This window comes from Coregonus lavaretus (assembly GCF_964263955.1).
Source record: "Coregonus lavaretus genome assembly, chromosome: 26".
Taxonomy (NCBI): Eukaryota; Metazoa; Chordata; class Actinopteri; order Salmoniformes; family Salmonidae; genus Coregonus; species Coregonus lavaretus.
The window spans coordinates 2,636,049-2,653,853 of NC_140013.1; the positions used below are offsets into that span (position 1 = coordinate 2,636,049).

Below are 17,805 nucleotides of genomic sequence, written 5' to 3' on the forward strand. Positions count from 1 at the left end.
TCAAACAGCAACACTGTCTCATTAAGTTTGAATTGATTCCTGGTATTTAGAGCTGACCCAGAGCTGCCATGAAAGCTACATTAACCGTTAGGCTGTCAGAGGCGGGGGGGGGGGGAATACCAGTGAAGGAAAAGCTACAGTTCCGAGGTGTTAAACGTTGCTGACCTGTCCCAAATCCACTGGATCTAACTCTAAGGGAATTAATGGTTTTAGCTTCTCTCAGAATCCACCTCTACACCATGTCGAAGCAAGTTTGTGACCTGACATCTTGTGCTGAGAGTTAAACCAGACCACCACAGAGTAGGCAGTTTACCAGGAACACATCTCAACAGCTAAAAATACACTCCTTTAGAAGAATAGAGCAAATGTTGCATTAATATTTTACGAACGTGAAACCACCCCAGAGCTTCAGATGAGCTTCAAAGATCTGACTCACCTCTCTCACTGTGAAACTTCTTACAAGTTTTCACAGCGACAAAGATGTCGTCCTTCTTTACAGGCTCCCCCTGTAAAAAAAGCAGGAAAATAAGAATTAGACATATTTTAGAGCCCAGATTTTTCTTGGTCAGGTCACATGGTCAGGAAAAACACTGGGCCCTAGTTATGGAACATACATCCCAAGAGGGGAGCTGTTATCGTTGTTGAAGCCCTATTGAGATGGTGACTTTTTCAAATTCCCTGTCCCGAGTTGTGGAGTCCTGAGGTATTATTAGGTTATTATTTGAGAGTGAAATGTGAATTGGCCATCTTTATTTAAGTGCTCAGGTCTCCTGCCTGTCTGTCTGTGGCTCTAAGGCTGATGCCAGAGGGAGGCCACGCGCCCTGCTGATAGGCTCTCCTCTATCTCTCTGCGAGGCCCAAGGCTTTCTGCTTTATGGTTGCATCTCAAATGGCACCCTATTCCCTATGTAGTGCACAACTTTTGACCAGGGCCAGTAGGGAATAGGGTGCAATTTGGGACACAGCCTATGAGTAATCTCTATCTTCTCCGCATTTTAGAGCTCTGGCAACAACCAGGTTAGTGGGAAGATGACATGGAGGGAGGAAGGATAGACGAGAGACTTTAAGAAACAAGCCAGGATAGGCAGAACTGAGAGGGGGAGAAAGGGTAGGAGGAAAGGGTAGAAGGAAAGTATGAAAATGTATGCACTCGCTACTGTACGTCGCTCTGGATAAGAGCATCTTCTAAATGACGAAAATGTAATTAAAATGTAATTAAATTACAAATGTAATTTAAATTAAATTACAATTAGGGAGGAAAGGTAGAAGAAATACTAAAAGGAGAGAGCCAGGATAGCTGTGGATCTCTCTCCCAAAGGGGAATGAGAGAGAAGGAGACAGACTAAAAGGGGAGAAGGCACCTTGTTCCATCATATCACTCTGAGCACTTTATTGAAAATGCAGACCAGGCTGAGGAAAGGCAACACTTCAAGGGGTACAAGGCAGACAGACAGGCATCAAGAACAGAGGGAATATATTAAGCGCATCTGAGCACAAACAAATCGGCCAGAGCTCAACACAGTGGTTTGTGTTGGGTGGGCAGCGGCTGTCCTCGAGGGCCGTTTTGCTGGCATCACACTTTTCAGCTCAACACACCACACCTGATTCAAATGAACTAATAACTAATCTTCATTTCAGCCGACAATTGGATTCATCAGGTGTACTGCTATGGTGCTGGAGAAAAGGTGTGACACCCACACGGCTCTTGAGGACTCCAGCTGCCTGCCGCAGTGAGACAGAATTCCAGTATGGAATGGCCTGCTGAAGAGTGTCTCACCCAGGATGAGGATTTGAGGGTTCTCTAAAAAAACGCTTGAGGGTGAAAGAGGATTTGGACAATAAGGTCATCCTGAGATTCCTCTCCAACTCTCTGATAGTTTGCATGCATAAAGACCAACATAATCATTGTTCCTGTGTGAGACTAGGGGGATGGAGCAGACATGTATCATCCCCCCCCCCCCCCAAATACTTGGTATAATGGCCGGGTTGGCACTTATGGGACTATTCCATTGGTGCAATGTCATTTAAACCCCAATCAAGTGCACCAAGTAAGAAAACGGAAACAAAAAAATTACTATTTTGACCCAGATCTGTGGTGAAGAATGGACTTGTGATGCACTTGGTACCTACACACAGTGGAGCAGGGCTGCTGAGGGTGGTAGCACAGTGTTGGGCAGTGGGAGAGTGCTCTGGCTCAGTACACAGCTCTGGGACTGCCGTCAGACGAGGCCCTTGGCCATTCTCCCAGATATACAGAGCCACCTGCAACAACATGGGAAGACAACTGTTACTGATTTCTTTCGGCTGCTCATGCACACAAATTTTTTTCTTGAGGCAAGCCGAAGTCGGTAGCTGAAGTCTATGCCCCTTCATCTGTAATTTGTCAACAGTAGGGATTCTTCAATGAAGTGTTTGTTGTCATTCAACGAGAGACAAATAATTTTCATACACATTTTGTCACTTGAGAAATACTGCACCAACATCTTAGTTAGATGAAAAATTGCTCTACTAAGCTCTACTCGACAAAAACGTCAAAATGATGACAGATTTCTTGAGTTATCTTAGATTAATTCTAACTATTTTGATGAAGTGGCTATGGCGTCTCAAGGTGGACAAACAGTACTTTCGCCGCTTTTTCTCATTTTTCAAGTGAAGGTCTTTTAAGGGAGTATGCGAGCACACTCGTTCGGTTCGACTAGGCGCCAGCCAAACCAAAGCATGCGGAAGGCTTTACAGTCACATCGGAAATGACTGGCACCCTTAAAAAAGATGGACAAAAAAGACTGTATAAAATACTAATACAATTGCTCTGAGAAAAATAGTAAGTAAGAAAAAAAATCTTAAAAAGATGTCAAAATGATTGGCACCCTTGTTTTGAATACTTTGTGCTCCCCCCCCCTTGCGAGGATAACTACACTTAGCCTTTTTCTATAATGTTTTATGAGATTGTAAGAACCACAGGTTTTCAATGGGGTTCATGTCCAGAGACTGATGGCCATTGAACATTTTTGATTTTGTGGTCAATTAAACATTTATGTGTGGATTTTGATGTGTGCTTGGGGTCATTGTCTTGCGAGGGAAAAAAGTATTTGATCCCCTGCTGATTTTGTACATTTGCCCACTGACAAAGAAATGATCAGTCTATAATTTTAATGGTAGGTTTATTTGAACAGTGAGAGACAGAATAACAACAACAAAATCCAGAAAAATGCATGTCAAAAATGTTATAAATTGATTTGCATTTTAATGAGGGAAATAAGTATTTGACCCTCTCTCAATCAGAAAGATTTCTGGCTCCCAGGTGTCTTTTATACAAGTAACGAGCTGAGATTAGGAGCACACTCTTAAAGGGAGTGCTCCTAATCTCAGCTTGTTACCTGTATAAAAGACACATGTCCACAGAAGCAATCAATCAATCAGATTCCAAACTCTCCACCATGGCCAAGACCAAAGAGCTCTCCAAGGATGTCAGGGACAAGATTGTAGACCTACACAAGACTGGAATGGGCTACAAGACCATCGCCAAGCAGCTTGGTTAGAAGGTGACAACAGTTGGTGCGATTATTCGCAAATGGAAGAAACACAAAATAACTGTCAATCTCCCTCGGCCTGGGGCTCCATGCAAGATCTCACCTCGTGGAGTTGCAATGATCATGGGAACGGTGAGGAATCAGCCCAGAACTACACGGGAGGATCTTGTCAATGATCTCAAGGCAGCTGGGACCATAGTCACCAAGAAAACAATTGGTAACACACTACGCCGTGAAGGACTGAAATCCTGCAGCGCCAGCAAGGTCCCCCTGCTCAAGAAAGCACATATACAGGCCCATCTGAAGTTTGTCAATGAACATCTGAATGATTCAGAGGAGAACTGGGTGAAAGTGTTGTGGTCAGATGAGACCAAAATCGAGCTCTTTGGCATCAACTCAACTTGCCGTGTTTGGAGGAGGAGGAATGCTGCCTATGACCCCAAGAACACCATCCCCACCGTCAAACATGGAGGTGGAAACATTATGCTTTGGGGGTGTTTTTCTGCTAAGGGGACAGGACAACTTCACCGCATCAAAGGGACGATGGACGGGACCATGTACCGTCAAATCTTGGGTGAGAACCTCCTTCCCTCAGCCAGGGCATTGAAAATGGGTCATGGATGGGTATTCCAGCATGACAATGACCCAAAACACACGACCAAGGCAACAAAGAAGTGGCTCAAGAAGAAGCACATTAAGGTCCTGGAGTAGCCTAGCCAGTCTCCAGACCTTAATCCCATAGAAAATCTGTTGAGGGAGCTGAAGGTTCGAGTTGCCAAACGTCAGGCTCGAAACCTTAATGACTTGGAGAAGATCTGCAAAGAGGAGTGGGACAAAATCCCTCCTGAGATATGTGCAAACCTGGTGGCCAACTACAAGAAACATCTGACCTCTGTGATTGCCAACAAGGATTTTGCCACCAAGTACTAAATCATGTTTTGCAGAGGGGTCAAATACGTATTTCCCTCATTAAATTGCAAATCAATTTATAAAAATTTTGACATGCGTTTTTCTGGATTTTTGTTTTGTTATTCTGTCTCTCACTGTTCAAATAAACCTACCATTAAAATTATAGACTGATCATTTCTTTGGGCAAACGTACAAAATCAGCAGGGGATCAAATACTTTTTTCCCTCACTGTATGTGTAATTTCATAGTTTTTATGTATTTTCTATTATTCTACAATGTAGAGAATAGTACAAATAAAGAAAAACGCTGGAATGAGCAGGTGTTTTCAAACTTTTTACTGGTACTGTACGTTTTTCCATCAGCAGACTATGATCAACAATGTCAGAAGTCACACTGAAGTCTAACCCATTAACTAACATTAACTATAAGCTTTATAAATAATTTATTAATGCATTTTTGATGGCTTAGTAAACATACATACCATTAATAAATGCTTAGTAGATATATTAATTAATCATTTATTAAAGTTAACTAATGCATTAACTAATGTTAATGTATCCTCATTGTAAAGCGTTACCATTCCCTGTCTTTCATATCTGAGGCAGAGAAATGTGACAATATGAGTCCAGAGTGTTGGGAGAAAAACCCAGCCGAGAGAGGGAGGGAGATAGAGGGAGGGAGAGAGAGACAGGGATACAGTGAGTGCTATTCTATTTCTCCCCTGAATGAAGGACTGAAGATGCTCTGAGATGGGGCAAAAAAAACACAGAAAATAAAGAGAAGGCAGTCACAGGGAGAAAGTGTCCCTCAGACAACAATGTGACAGCCAGCTGGGCTTTAGGAGGGAGATTTGAGGAGGAAGCTGCTTCTATTGGGCTATTGTCGGACGTAATGAGTTTTTGACACCAGGTTATATTGAAATTATACTTCATTTGATTAGCATCTACTAGGCTTAAGACAATGTTAGTGTATAGGCTCTCCTGTCAACAACAGCAGGAAAGGGCAGGGGACAGCAGAGAAGGATAATACAAGTTGAAGAAAGTGCAGTGTCATAAGTTAGGTTTCCATTCAATTGGCGACAGATTTTAATGAGAATATTCTAGAATTCTCAAAAAGAAAATATTCACATTTTCCCACCAGTGGTGTGTTTCTACCAAATGGACTTGTTGCGGGCAAAAATCCATGCGTGATGACGTAGTGCCCTCAAAATGTACAATACTTTTAACACTTACATTTTCATGTACCGAAAAAAATTCTAAAGTTCAATGTGTTTCCATCACATATTCAACTCTACCGATAGTTTAGTCAAAAACTGTTGCGTTAAATAGCAAATGTGCCTACTCTGGTCGTGGCACGTGTGCTCTAACCAACAGCTGGCAGATACAGTGTGGGTAGGCTAGTCTACATGATGAGATTATTATGGATCAGAGCAAGAATATTTGTATTTGTCAAATGGCAGTCAAGCATCGATCATCATGTCACCAGAATAAGACCCTCGATATTTTTGGGAAAGGAGCATCAAGATCACTGTGCACTTGCACCATACTGTGAACTTCATCATAACTTATTTCATTTCTAGCCTAATAAACTGCATGGTTTCCCGAGTCGTAGTGGGAGGACCACACACCATATCATCGCGTGACTCCAAGTTTCTTTCGATATGATGGTTATTATATCAATATTTGCGCATAAAGACGTTTCCACTGCTATTTCTCGCATCATTAATTTTAGCGACACAAAAAGATCCCACCATAACGAATGAACAAATGATGTGTCTGCAATTATAAAATTGTACCCAAACTTCTTGTTTCCATCACAGCTGTCGTGATTTTTTTTATAAGGTATGACTTTACGCGCATAGAAACTGTGGATGGAAACGTGGTTAGTGACACAAATGATGATCCAATAACAGCATCTGCTTTACTCCATGCTGTGTGTAGCCGATATTTCCAAACGTTAAAAACGAATAATTTAAATTACTCTTTATACACATTTCCATCAGAACTCACAGCGATAATGCGGTCGGATATAAATCTTACCTCATGCTTCAGATCGATAGTGAAGTCAGACTTGAGTGGGTCATCTCTCACTTTGTTTGCGAGCCTGGAAGATAAAATCACTGTCTATTAGAATTTGCAGTTAGAACTTAATAAAAATAGTATTACTTTCCCTAGACCACTAAGAATTTAACAATGATTGATGATAGAATGAAATAAACAGCATAAAAAAAAGTTATTGTCCAGCAGAGCACATCATTTCTGAGATGTGGTTGCTATACAGGTTTCTGAAGACCACTAGGGAAAAATAGATCTATGGACGCATCCATCAGATCAAACGTATAGTTCTAACTATGTTTTAAAGCTATAAAGTGTTTGTTTTCAACTTACACTTAACAAAAATATAAACACAACATGCATCAATTTCAAAGATTAGAAAAAAATGAATTAGGCCCTAATCTATGGATTTCACATGACTGGGCCCACCCACCCACTTGGCAGCCAGGCCCACCCACTGGGAAGCCAGGTCCAGCCAATCAGAATGAGTTTTCCCCCACAAAAGGGCTTTATTACAGATGATCCCACAGGTGAAGAAGCCGGATGTTGAGGTCCTGGGCTGGCGTGGTTACACATGGTCTGCCAAATTCTCTAAATCGATGTTGGAGGCAGCTTATGGTAGAGAAATTAACATTAAATTCTCTGGCAACAGCTCTGGTGGACATTCCTGCAGACAGCATGCCATTTGCACGCTCCCTCAAAACTTGAGACATCTGTGGCATTGTGTTGTGCGACAAACACAGCACATTTTAAAGTGCCCTTTTATTGTCCCCAGCACAAGGTGCACCTGTGTAATGATAATGCTGTTTAATCCACTTCTTGATATGCCACACCTGTCAGGTGAATGGATTATCTTGGCAAAGGAGAAATGCTCACTAACAGGAATATAAACACATTTGTGCACAACATTTTAGAGAAATAAGCTTTTTGTGAGTATGGAACATTTCAGGGATTATTTCAGCTCATGAAACATGGGACCAACACTTTACATGTTGTGTTTATATTTGTGTTCAGTGTACATTGTTTACAAACAATGGAGTAAAAAAAGCTTACATTTTGGGTTCTGATTGGATAAGACAGTTGAACTAAGCTCATGAGGCATTCATAAGCTATATTTTCCAAGAATAAATAAAGTAGCTATTTAATTAATTTAAAAGTAAAAAAGAAAAGATGTACAAATCACATAATGCACCTTTAAATAAAGGTAGATGGAGACAACAAGCATTAAAGGAAGTGAGATATAGATTAGGACCTGACCTGTCAAGCAGAGGGATGCTAAGGGCCCAGGCAGCAGAGAAGTCTGGGTATTTAAAGATGGAGGGGTTCTCTGCAAAGGCGTAGTGGTGGATGATGGTTGACTCCTCGTCATGAAGAGGTTTACCCAGGAACCACTCCTGAGGGATGGATGTGACATCATCAGCATCATGATGACATAGCTGCAAACACGCCACACATCTGGGCTGTATTCATTGAGGTGATGAACATTATAAACGTTGCAGAAATAAATTGTATAAAAAGAGCAAACATGATCCCCAATTAGACATGACAGGCAAATGTATGCATGTCTTTGTTAACAAACTACTGCTTGCATGCATACACTTCTTTTATTTTGATAAATGGAAGCATATCTCTGAGGGGAGTCTACCAGTTTCACTGCCGGTCAAAAGTTTTAGAACACCTACTCATTCAAGGGTTTTTCTTTAATAGTGAAGACATCAAAACTAGTTTTGATGTCTTCAGTATTATACTACAATGCTGAAAATAGTAAAAATAAAGAAAAACCCTTGAATGAGTAGGTTTTCTAAAACTTTTGACCGGTAGTGTATATATTAGTAGTAGCTGTTTCTAAAGTACCCAAAACTATTCTGGGACTTTTGACCATGGTAAAGATGGTCCCTGCGTTAATACTGAATTGAATTAAGCCTAAATTGAAGTCACACACACAGTGTGATGTATTAAAGTGAGTCATAAGACAGCCTACATCCTCTCCTCATCCCTGATATAGTGCTGGGCACAGAGCTCAGGGCTGTGTATGGATGATGAGATAATAATGAATTCTATTTCTCACTTGGAATTGAAATCCCTTACAGGTTCCAGGCTGTACCGGCTAGCAGATGGAAGGTTCACTTAATTATTATGCATAGTTTTTCAGAGTAAGAATAACTTGATCCTCTGTTCTTTGTTAATAAGCACAAAACCGTTTTTTGTGAAGATCTGGTGTACCACCGGGAGGTGTAATTAGTTTGATGTTGTTCATTGGACGGTATCGGGATGTATCAGTATGAAAAATGTATGCACTCACTGACTGTAAGTCGCTCTGGATAAGAGTGTCTGCTAAATGACTAAAATGTAAAATGTAAATTTACTAATCAGGATGGCCGTTGGATGATTTTTGGCTTTGAGTTCTCTTTCCCATGCTTTGGTTTAAAGCCTGTTTCAACTGTCCAGGCTTATTAAAAAACTAATCATTCACCCATAAAAATAAGCAACAAAAACGTAATTTTTGAATTCCCAAGACAACAAGAAATATATGTTTGACTGTAGGAGAGCCAAGTAATTTGAAACATTGATAAAAACCTACACAAATTATTGATGGTAACAAAATCCAGACAGTTTAAGCATTCACTTTGCTGCAGTCAATAGGATAACAGGTGTTGCTTTAAAAACAAATTAAGCAACACTATCAACTGTCATTATCTGGTTTTATCCTCAAAATCCACTTTTTCAAAACAAAATTCATATTAACTCAAAAACACTGTGGAGGACAAAACCTTTTCTATTGGCATCCTGTGCTTGTGGTTTAAAACAACTCGCTAATCAACCTGCAACACCTGGATCCTGAATCTCAGAGAGGGAGCGGCTCTGGAGACGAGCTAGGAGTAAAATGGTTGATGACGCCTTAATAAACCCTGCCTGCATCTGTGCTGCCGCTAAACTACAATCATAACATCATGGGGTCTGCGGAGAGCAGGGCGGCTAAAGCAGCTCATTCTGTGTTTGACAGACAGCCTGCTTTACAGGCTGGTTGGACGGCAGGCCTATATTAGTCTTGGATATCCCAGACCTTGGAGCAGTGTAAGCTAGGCAACGGCACAAGGTCTGGGGAGGATGTCGGCTTCTCTCTGACATTTTGTAAAATTCCTCTTCAGACAGACAACTCTCCCAACAAATCATGAGTTTGGGTAGGCGGGGCTTAAAATGCAGGCAGGAATTATGTTCATGTTTAGCTAAGGCAGGGATGGGCAACTCTAGTCCTGGGATGCCAGAGTGGTGTCACACTTTTTCCCCATCCCTAGCAAACACAGCTGATTAAATTAATTGCATTCTAAACCGAAGTTGATTATTCAAGTGTGTTAACTGGGGCCCCTGAGGAGTTGCCCATCCCTGAGCTAGGGCAACAAGCAGATCCGGCAGTGACGTTACCGGTGAGCGATTCCCATTTCCGACTCGTCCTCTCTGTCCCAACTGATGCTGGAACTTCTACAGATGTGTTAAGGTGGAGCATTGGTATATTGCCGGAAGCAACATGTCTGTCTAGAGACTTATATGGGCCCAGATACAGGATCCAACCCAATGCTTCAAGTTGGAATGAAAAACGATGTCCAATACTCACTTTCATTTTACCATAACCAGGGTTAATATTTCAGAGCCGGTATTCTGCTGAAGAGGACCATACCCGGAATTGTTTTTTTCCTTTTCGAAGTTACCAAGAGAGTCCATCATTAATCCCAGACCCTAGTCACTGCTGTTGCCTTGGGTCTGGGTTTCCAAGACTAGCTCCAACCCACTGTCTCTATTACAGCTGCTGAGACAGAAGGCTGGTGCTCAGTGGGGAAATTCCCCTGGCGTTGGCCAAGGAGATGTGAAGTAATGTGATTACTGTACCAAGTAAAGAGTGGTACAGAGTGGTCACTCCGTAGAGAAATATTATTATTACAATCCTAAGTCTGTGGGTCACTTACTTTTCTCCTGTCAAACTTCCTGAGGGCCTGGAGCAGCTTGGTCACCTTGACGTTAGTCTCCTCTTCCAGAAACACCAACCAGGACGAGTTCTTCCCAAACAACAAGGAGAAGCTGAGGAGGCAGAAACACAGTCAGGGTCACCAGACCTTTACACAGCTTATTGAACCAGTGGATGCATGACTTGACCTATTCGTTTTGACCTTGTTGTAGCAACAGGCTAGCCTGGTCCCAGATCTGTTTGCACTCTTGCCTACTCCTTCCTTGTTGTCATTGTTTGGCATGAGAATTCAATAAGGAGTTGGCAAGAGAGCAGAAACAGACTGGCACCCAGGCTAGCAAAAGGCAGAACAGGGCACTATAGGTAACTATCAAGTATGGTAGCTAATCCTGTTATACAATAGGATAAATACCTTCTAACATTCAAACAAATTAAGTATTGTCTGTATTGACCTTGTTGTATATCATGCTGTACAAAATAAATAATACTTTCATATAACCTCCAATATTGCTACATGGTTATTTGCCAAAGATTATATGTGAAAAATGGTTAGAAAAGTTAGAAATGATTTCCCTCCTCTTTTTTTTTGCTTGACCCTAGCAGGTGGAGACAGCCATATGCTGTATAGTAGGGGTGTGCATCTTTCCCTTTCAAGACGATTCGATTCGTATCTAGATATATGAGCTCCGATACGATACAGGAACTACACGTTTTAGTTTGAAACGATTTCAAAGATTTGACTGAGTTACAGTTCATATGAGGAAATCAGTCAATTGAAATACATGTATTATCTATGGATTTCACATGACTGGGAATACAGATATGGATCGACACCTTAAAAAATATGGGCCTCACAATGGGCCTCAGGATCTCGTAAAATGCAATTGTGTGCGTTGTCCGTAGTTTATTCCTGCCCATACCGTAACCCCACCACCACCATGGGGCACTCTGTTCTCAACGTTGACATCCGCAAACCGCTCGCCCACACAACGCCATACATATGGTCTGCGGTTGTGAGGCCTGTTGGATGTACTGCCAAATTCGCTAAAATGACGTTGGAGATGGCTTATGGTAGAGAAATTAACATTCAATTATCTGGAAAGAGCTCTGGTGGACATTCCTGCAGTCAGCATACCAATTGCACGCTCCCTCAAAACTTGAGAAATATGTGGCATTGTGTTGTATAACAAAACTGCACATTTTAGAGTGGCCTTTTATTGTCCCCAGCACAAGGGGCAGCTGTGTAGTTATCATGCTGTTGAATCAGCTTCTTGATATGCCACACCTGTTAGGTGGATGGATTATCTTGGCAAAGGAGAAATGCTCACTAACAGGGATGTAAACAAATTTGTGCGTATGGTACATTTCTGGGATCTTTTATTTCAGCTCATGAAACATGGGACCGACACTTTACATGTTGCGTTTATATTTTAGTTCAGTGTAAATAAAAATCTGCTGCTGATGGAGCGCATGAGCTGGATCTGTCTGGTGTGTGTGTGTGTGTGTGTGTGTGTGTGTGTGTGTGTGTGTGTGTGTGTGTGTGTGTGTGAATGATGTATATGCCTATAGTGTATGTAGGCATCTGAGCCCAGCCATTAGGGAAACTGGGCATGTTAGATTTGGTGAAGGGATGGTGAAGGAGTAGCTCGCCCAACATGTCTTGAAAGCTGTATGTGCATGCATGACTTGTCTCCGGCAGTAGCTTAGGCTACTTTTATTCCAGTAAATCACAATTTTCAACAACGCATTTAAAGAAAATGACCTAGCAAATCAACGAATAAAGCCTAATATTGCGAAAGCCATTTTACAAACATTTGAATGCTGAAAGTGACTCGTAGATCAGAAATAGGCCTACCTCTCGTTGGTCAGCGCGCGAAGCTGCACACAGCGCGCAGTTTCAATAGGCTACTGATATTGCCCGGGGTTGTTCGGCATTTAAAATTACTTGCAGATCAATGACTGTCAACATAATTACGATGGAAGTCTTTGTGAATGTGGGTAATGCCTGCTCTTTTGAGAGCTGACAGGCCCGAGCACTTACTAAGGCAGCAGAGGAAGGATGCTCCAGTCTCCCTCATTGTCTGTCAGACTGTGGAGGAGCAGGACCGGAGGGGGTGTCTGAAAAGAGAAAGAGTGTTTAAGTCAAGCCAGACAGGGAAACACTTGTTACTTTACAGCAGTGGGACCTCTGGAAATCTTTACTTTACAGCAGTAAATTAAAGAAGTATTGACTTCAGAGCAGAGTAACCAAGGAAGTCTTTACAGTAGTAACCCAAGGAAGTATTTTCTTTACAGCAGAGCAGAGAAACTAAGAGGTAGTCTTTACTTTACAGCAGAATCCTCGAGCAGAAAGAAAGGAACTCTTCAATTTAGAGCAGGGTAACCAAATAAGTCTAGTTTACAGCAGGAGGAAGGACAACCTAAGGAACCTATGGAAGGACAGTCCTCAAGGAGTCTGGTTCTAGATTGTAAGCAATTGTGTTTGTTTAGTTGGAGACAGCAGAGACACAGGAACAAAGCCTAAATACTAGAGCTGGGACGATAAACCAAACATTTTCAACACCGACCATAGCGATCACTTATCGCAGGCATTTTGCTGATATCGTTCATTACGATAAGTAGCCTACACTAGAGAAATGTGAAGTTTGAAATGAAATACGTTTGCTAATATGGGTGATTGTTAATTGGGCAATTGATGGCTACAACCATCAAACTACTAGTAGTAGTTTAAAGGGTAATATTTTTATCGTTATCGCATCAATTCAGGCAATTTATCACAATATGGATTTTTGTCCATATCGCCCAGCTCTACTAAGTAACTATAGAATGGCTATTATAAAACAAAAAACTGTGGTAGCCTAACGGTACTCAGGTTTGCAAAAGATTGCCACAAAGTATTGAAGTATTGACTGCCCTATCCACTGCTTGAAACATGTATTTTGGAGATGTAAACACGAAACATTGGGATTCAATCAAACCTTCTCTGATTCCGAGTTGAATGGCATGTGAGGTAGTCTGTAGTGGCCTGAGGTAGTCTCACACAGAGAGGTAAACAAGGGTTCATGACTGCATCCACTCCACTCAGTAGACTGGAAACCAAGGGGGACCATGCCGCTCACAGACACACAGCCTTACGGCCTCTCTCCAGATTGATTTAAATACTCAGGGTACTCAACAGCAATGCCCTGCAAACACCTACCATCCCACCATCATAGTACTGGACTGTAAATCCCTAACCCTAGCCTGTGTCCAGTATGTTAACCACGTTAGCCAGCCGGGGGTTTGCTAGCAGCTCAGTCAAGCCCAATATACACACTAACAACATAACGAGGCTCATAATGGCATATTCACCAGTCTAAACTTGACTTTCACCTCACCTCAGGTAGTAAGAAACAAGTCAGTTCAAACACCAGGCAGACTGCAGGGACAAAAAGCAATTGCTTTACGCCACTTCAGAGAGACACAGCCATCACAGAGACACAGTACGCTAGGCTTTACTCATGGAGTAGACTGGGTGGGGTGTGTGTGGAAAGGGTGGGGGGGGCTTGGTCTCAAATCTCCAAAACTGCCAAGCTACAACCGCCACAGCCTCCACACTCATACATGCATACACACGCACAGACACACGCACAAGCTCCTGCAAGTGACTGTCTTACACACAGCCAGTTTTTTATAGAAATATGCAGCTGAATCAGTCTGACTGAGTATACCAAACATTAAGAACACCTTCCTAATATTGAGTAGCCTCCCCCCCCCCCCTCATCTACACTGATTGAAGTAGATTTGTGACATCAATAAGGGATCCTAGCTTTCACCTGGTCAGTCTATGTAATGGAAAGTGTTCTTAATGTTTTGTATACTCAGTGTATAACCCCTATATGACATCCAGGTCCAGGGGGACATTGAGACTGACTTCCTGTGTCAACACAGGGAGGCCAGTCAGATCTATTACAGTTCAGAACACATCCAATCACTGTGTGATTATAGGAGTTTGTTTTGTCGATTGCTTACGGACCCATGTAGCCTGACGACTCACACTCAATTATTCCATTGCTCTGTCATTCGCTACATACTTTAGCCTGAGACTGTCATCATTGAAGTTGTTTGTGGTGACGAAGGGCACGAGGGGCTTTGTACAAAACACATTAATCAGTGATTGGATCGTCTGTAACCAATCAAAGTATCAAAGCCAATGGCGCTTTACCCAAGTGTGTTCTGGCTCTGGCCCAACCCATCGGTTTCTGGACCAATCAGACGGCCCCGAATGTGTTCGCATTAGGTTAAGTGTCGGGCAGGTACTCAGATCCAGACTTCTAAATACAACACACCACACACACACACACACACACACACACACACACACACACACACACACACACACACACGCACACACACACACACACGTTGAGCGAGCTACTCCTTCACCATCCCTACAAGAGGCCACTACATGGTAGGTTACTCTAATATGTGGTCAAATGTATGAGTTAGTATATGCTCCAGTGTTCAGCTAGATGGACGGATATAATGGTGCTTCTAACTAGGTGACATCTGAGAACAGGACGGGTTGAATGAATTGAAGGACTAATGGGCTTCACAGCTGAGGTCATCTTGACATGAAAAATATGTTCTCTTGGAGTGCAGCTGATTTACATACTGAAGGCCTGAGTGTGTTTGTGTTTGAAGCAGTTCAATCCAGGGCCCAGTTTTTCAAATGTTTTATTCAAGATCAAAATGGTTGTGCACTGTGTTAAATTCTGCTCCTCCTTAAGATGTGGACCCTCCTCCTATTTCTTTCTTTTTAAGTTTAAAGACAAAACAGAACCAAATAATATGTAACATATCACATTATATTTGCTACAACAACTATTATGTTATATGATCCCATGACATTTGGTCTAAATATTGTCTTCCTCCATCTTTCTAAAATAAAGTGGGAACAAAATTGAATAGGTGAACAGGATTGAGACAACACAGGATCATTTTGATCTGGAATAAATATTTTGAATAATGCTGACAGAATACAATATGATGTAGTCTGTTAAATAAAGGCAACCATGGTGATTTACTTAATTTCATTGCACTACTGGACAACACACTATGCTACCAGTACCTAGGTTTCTCTACCTCTCAGATGGGGCTGCAATCTGAGACAATGATCCTTTCCTTCATATCAAAAGCAACGCTGACACCATGTGGCAACAAGCATGGGCTGCACTGGTGCCTCTTTCATGGTTAATTGATGTTGATTATGTTTGTTGTGAAAAGATGTATCATTTATTTCCTTGGTTGTCTGCGGTATCTGTACAAACTTATAAACTCCACTCGTTAATTAGGTGTTAAAGGAACAATTTGTAGTTCAAAAAACAACAAAACAGCCACCCCACCACTGTTTTGGTAAGGGATGGGGCTGGAGAAATGTAACCACTCTCAATGGTTTATTTAATTAATTTAAAAGTCTAGCTTTCTCGCTCACAAGCCTGCACTGGTATTTGATCTCGCATCCTCTCTCACTAACACACCTGACCACCCTTATGAAACACTTTAGCTGGAAGTGTCACCAAATAGCTAGCAATTCAATAGCACGGATGGTGGTATTTCAACATGAAGAGTTGAACTTGACTTGGTTTCACTAAGCTGATGGTTTTCCACACAAATTATTCCAAAAGAGTAACAGCTATGACGGCTATATGCTCCACAGGGAGTGAAGAGGGGAATAGGTAGTTAAGTAACAGCTATTTGTGGCCATGAACCATATTGCTTAGAGAAGATGGTTGAAGTTAAGGGATGCTGTAGTTTCTCTAAACACCTGTGTGTGTGTGTGTGTGTGTGTGTGTGCGTGTATTACTATCCTTGTGGGTACCGGAAATCCACAAAATTCCCCTCCAGGATAGTAAAACAAGAAATTATCCCTCGTGGGGACATTTCCCAGGTTAGGATTACAATTAGGGTTAGAATTAGGGTTAGGTGTTAAGGTTAAGGTTTAGGGAAAATATGATTTTGAATTGAAATACATTTTAGGTCCCCACAAGGATAGTAAAACATATGCTGTGTGTATCTAAGTGGCGCTGGTGGTACCTGTGCGAGGCTCTGAGTCTGTCGTAACAGGTCTGCTCTCTGTCTCTCCGCCCGACTCACGTGGAATGAGTTACTCTGGCTCTGGATGACAAACACAATCTCTCGCAGGTCTGCAACACACAAACAGCACAGGAACAGATCAGAGACACACGCACACACATCAGGTTAAAAAAAACATGTCGGAAAAACACAGCACAGGATGTGAATTAGCGCCACACCAACACAACACATTCCCCTTCTAAATAGATTTTCTTAGATCAAGAGGGCATTGAGCACTCCCACCAAACACAAAATGTTAGAAACATTATCCCACACTAGTCTATTAAGGAAACACTATCCCACACTATCTCTCTCTGTCTCGAACAAAGGAGAAACACTTTGTGTCGGTACCAAGTGGTGATGATAATGATGTTGACTAGATCTACAGTGCTCATAAAAGGAGTTGAGGTTTAAAAGCAGATGAAAGGATTTGGAATCTGTTAAAACTAAATTGCCTCTGGGTCCTGAATTATTGATGCCAAGTAGGGGGTTTAAGGCTGCCTTCAACACTCATTTACTGAGTTGTCCACGGAGACCTGGACTGCAGCATTTATAATGAGTGTGATTAAAGTAGGCGTACACACCCCTCTGAACTTGAGATGTTGAGTCTGGCTGGCTCTCATTCTGTGGCCATTACTCGCTGAGAATCGTAATAAGGTCCTTCTCTCTCTCTCTCTCTCTCAAATTCAAATAAGGAAAAGGAAAAATGTGTGTTGTTGAAATTTCTGTTTGCTCAGTCAAAGTTAGCTATTTGGATAGCAAGGAGGAACAGGGTCAAAGGTGGGGGGATAACAGACCCTTTACTATTATTTAATGGGATGGTCTCTGCGCGCCTTAGGGTGGAATTTGAGTTTTAAAAAATGATAAAAAGTGTGGAGATGTTTCAAGAGATATGGTGTGTTGGGGGGGCTGTCTGTATAGCTGCGGAAGATGATCTGGATATACAGTTGTAGAGGTGGTGAGGTTTGGGTTATTGTGATGTGTGGTGTTGTTTTTGTATCGTGGGGTAGAGGAAAAGGTGAGTATGCAGTACAGGGGATATTGGTAATTTGTTTATTTTATTTTAGGGGATGGGGGGTGGGGTGAGGTTTTGAGAAAAAAAATTGAGATTTTTTTTCTCCAGAAAATCACATTGTAGGATTTTTTATGAATTTATTTGCAAATTATGGTGGAAAAAAAGTATTTGGTCACCTACAAACAAGCAAGATTTCTGGCTCTCACAGACCTATAACTTCTT

General features: G+C 41.8%; 1 protein-coding gene across 1 annotated transcript in view; it reads right to left on the reverse strand.

Annotated features, from left to right (window-relative positions):
• LOC311102266 (beta-1,3-glucosyltransferase-like) overlaps positions 1-17,805 on the reverse strand; it is a 182,525-nt gene that overhangs the window by 27,010 nt on the left and 137,710 nt on the right. The window contains exons 4-10 of the mRNA XM_084143546.1: positions 16,530-16,639; positions 12,496-12,572; positions 10,456-10,567; positions 7,751-7,887; positions 6,479-6,542; positions 2,131-2,262; positions 437-506 (exon numbers count right to left, since the gene is read on the reverse strand). Coding sequence (XP_083999672.1) covers positions 437-506; positions 2,131-2,262; positions 6,479-6,542; positions 7,751-7,887; positions 10,456-10,567; positions 12,496-12,572; positions 16,530-16,639 — 702 coding nt within the window. The remainder of the gene's footprint in view (positions 1-436; positions 507-2,130; positions 2,263-6,478; positions 6,543-7,750; positions 7,888-10,455; positions 10,568-12,495; positions 12,573-16,529; positions 16,640-17,805) is intronic.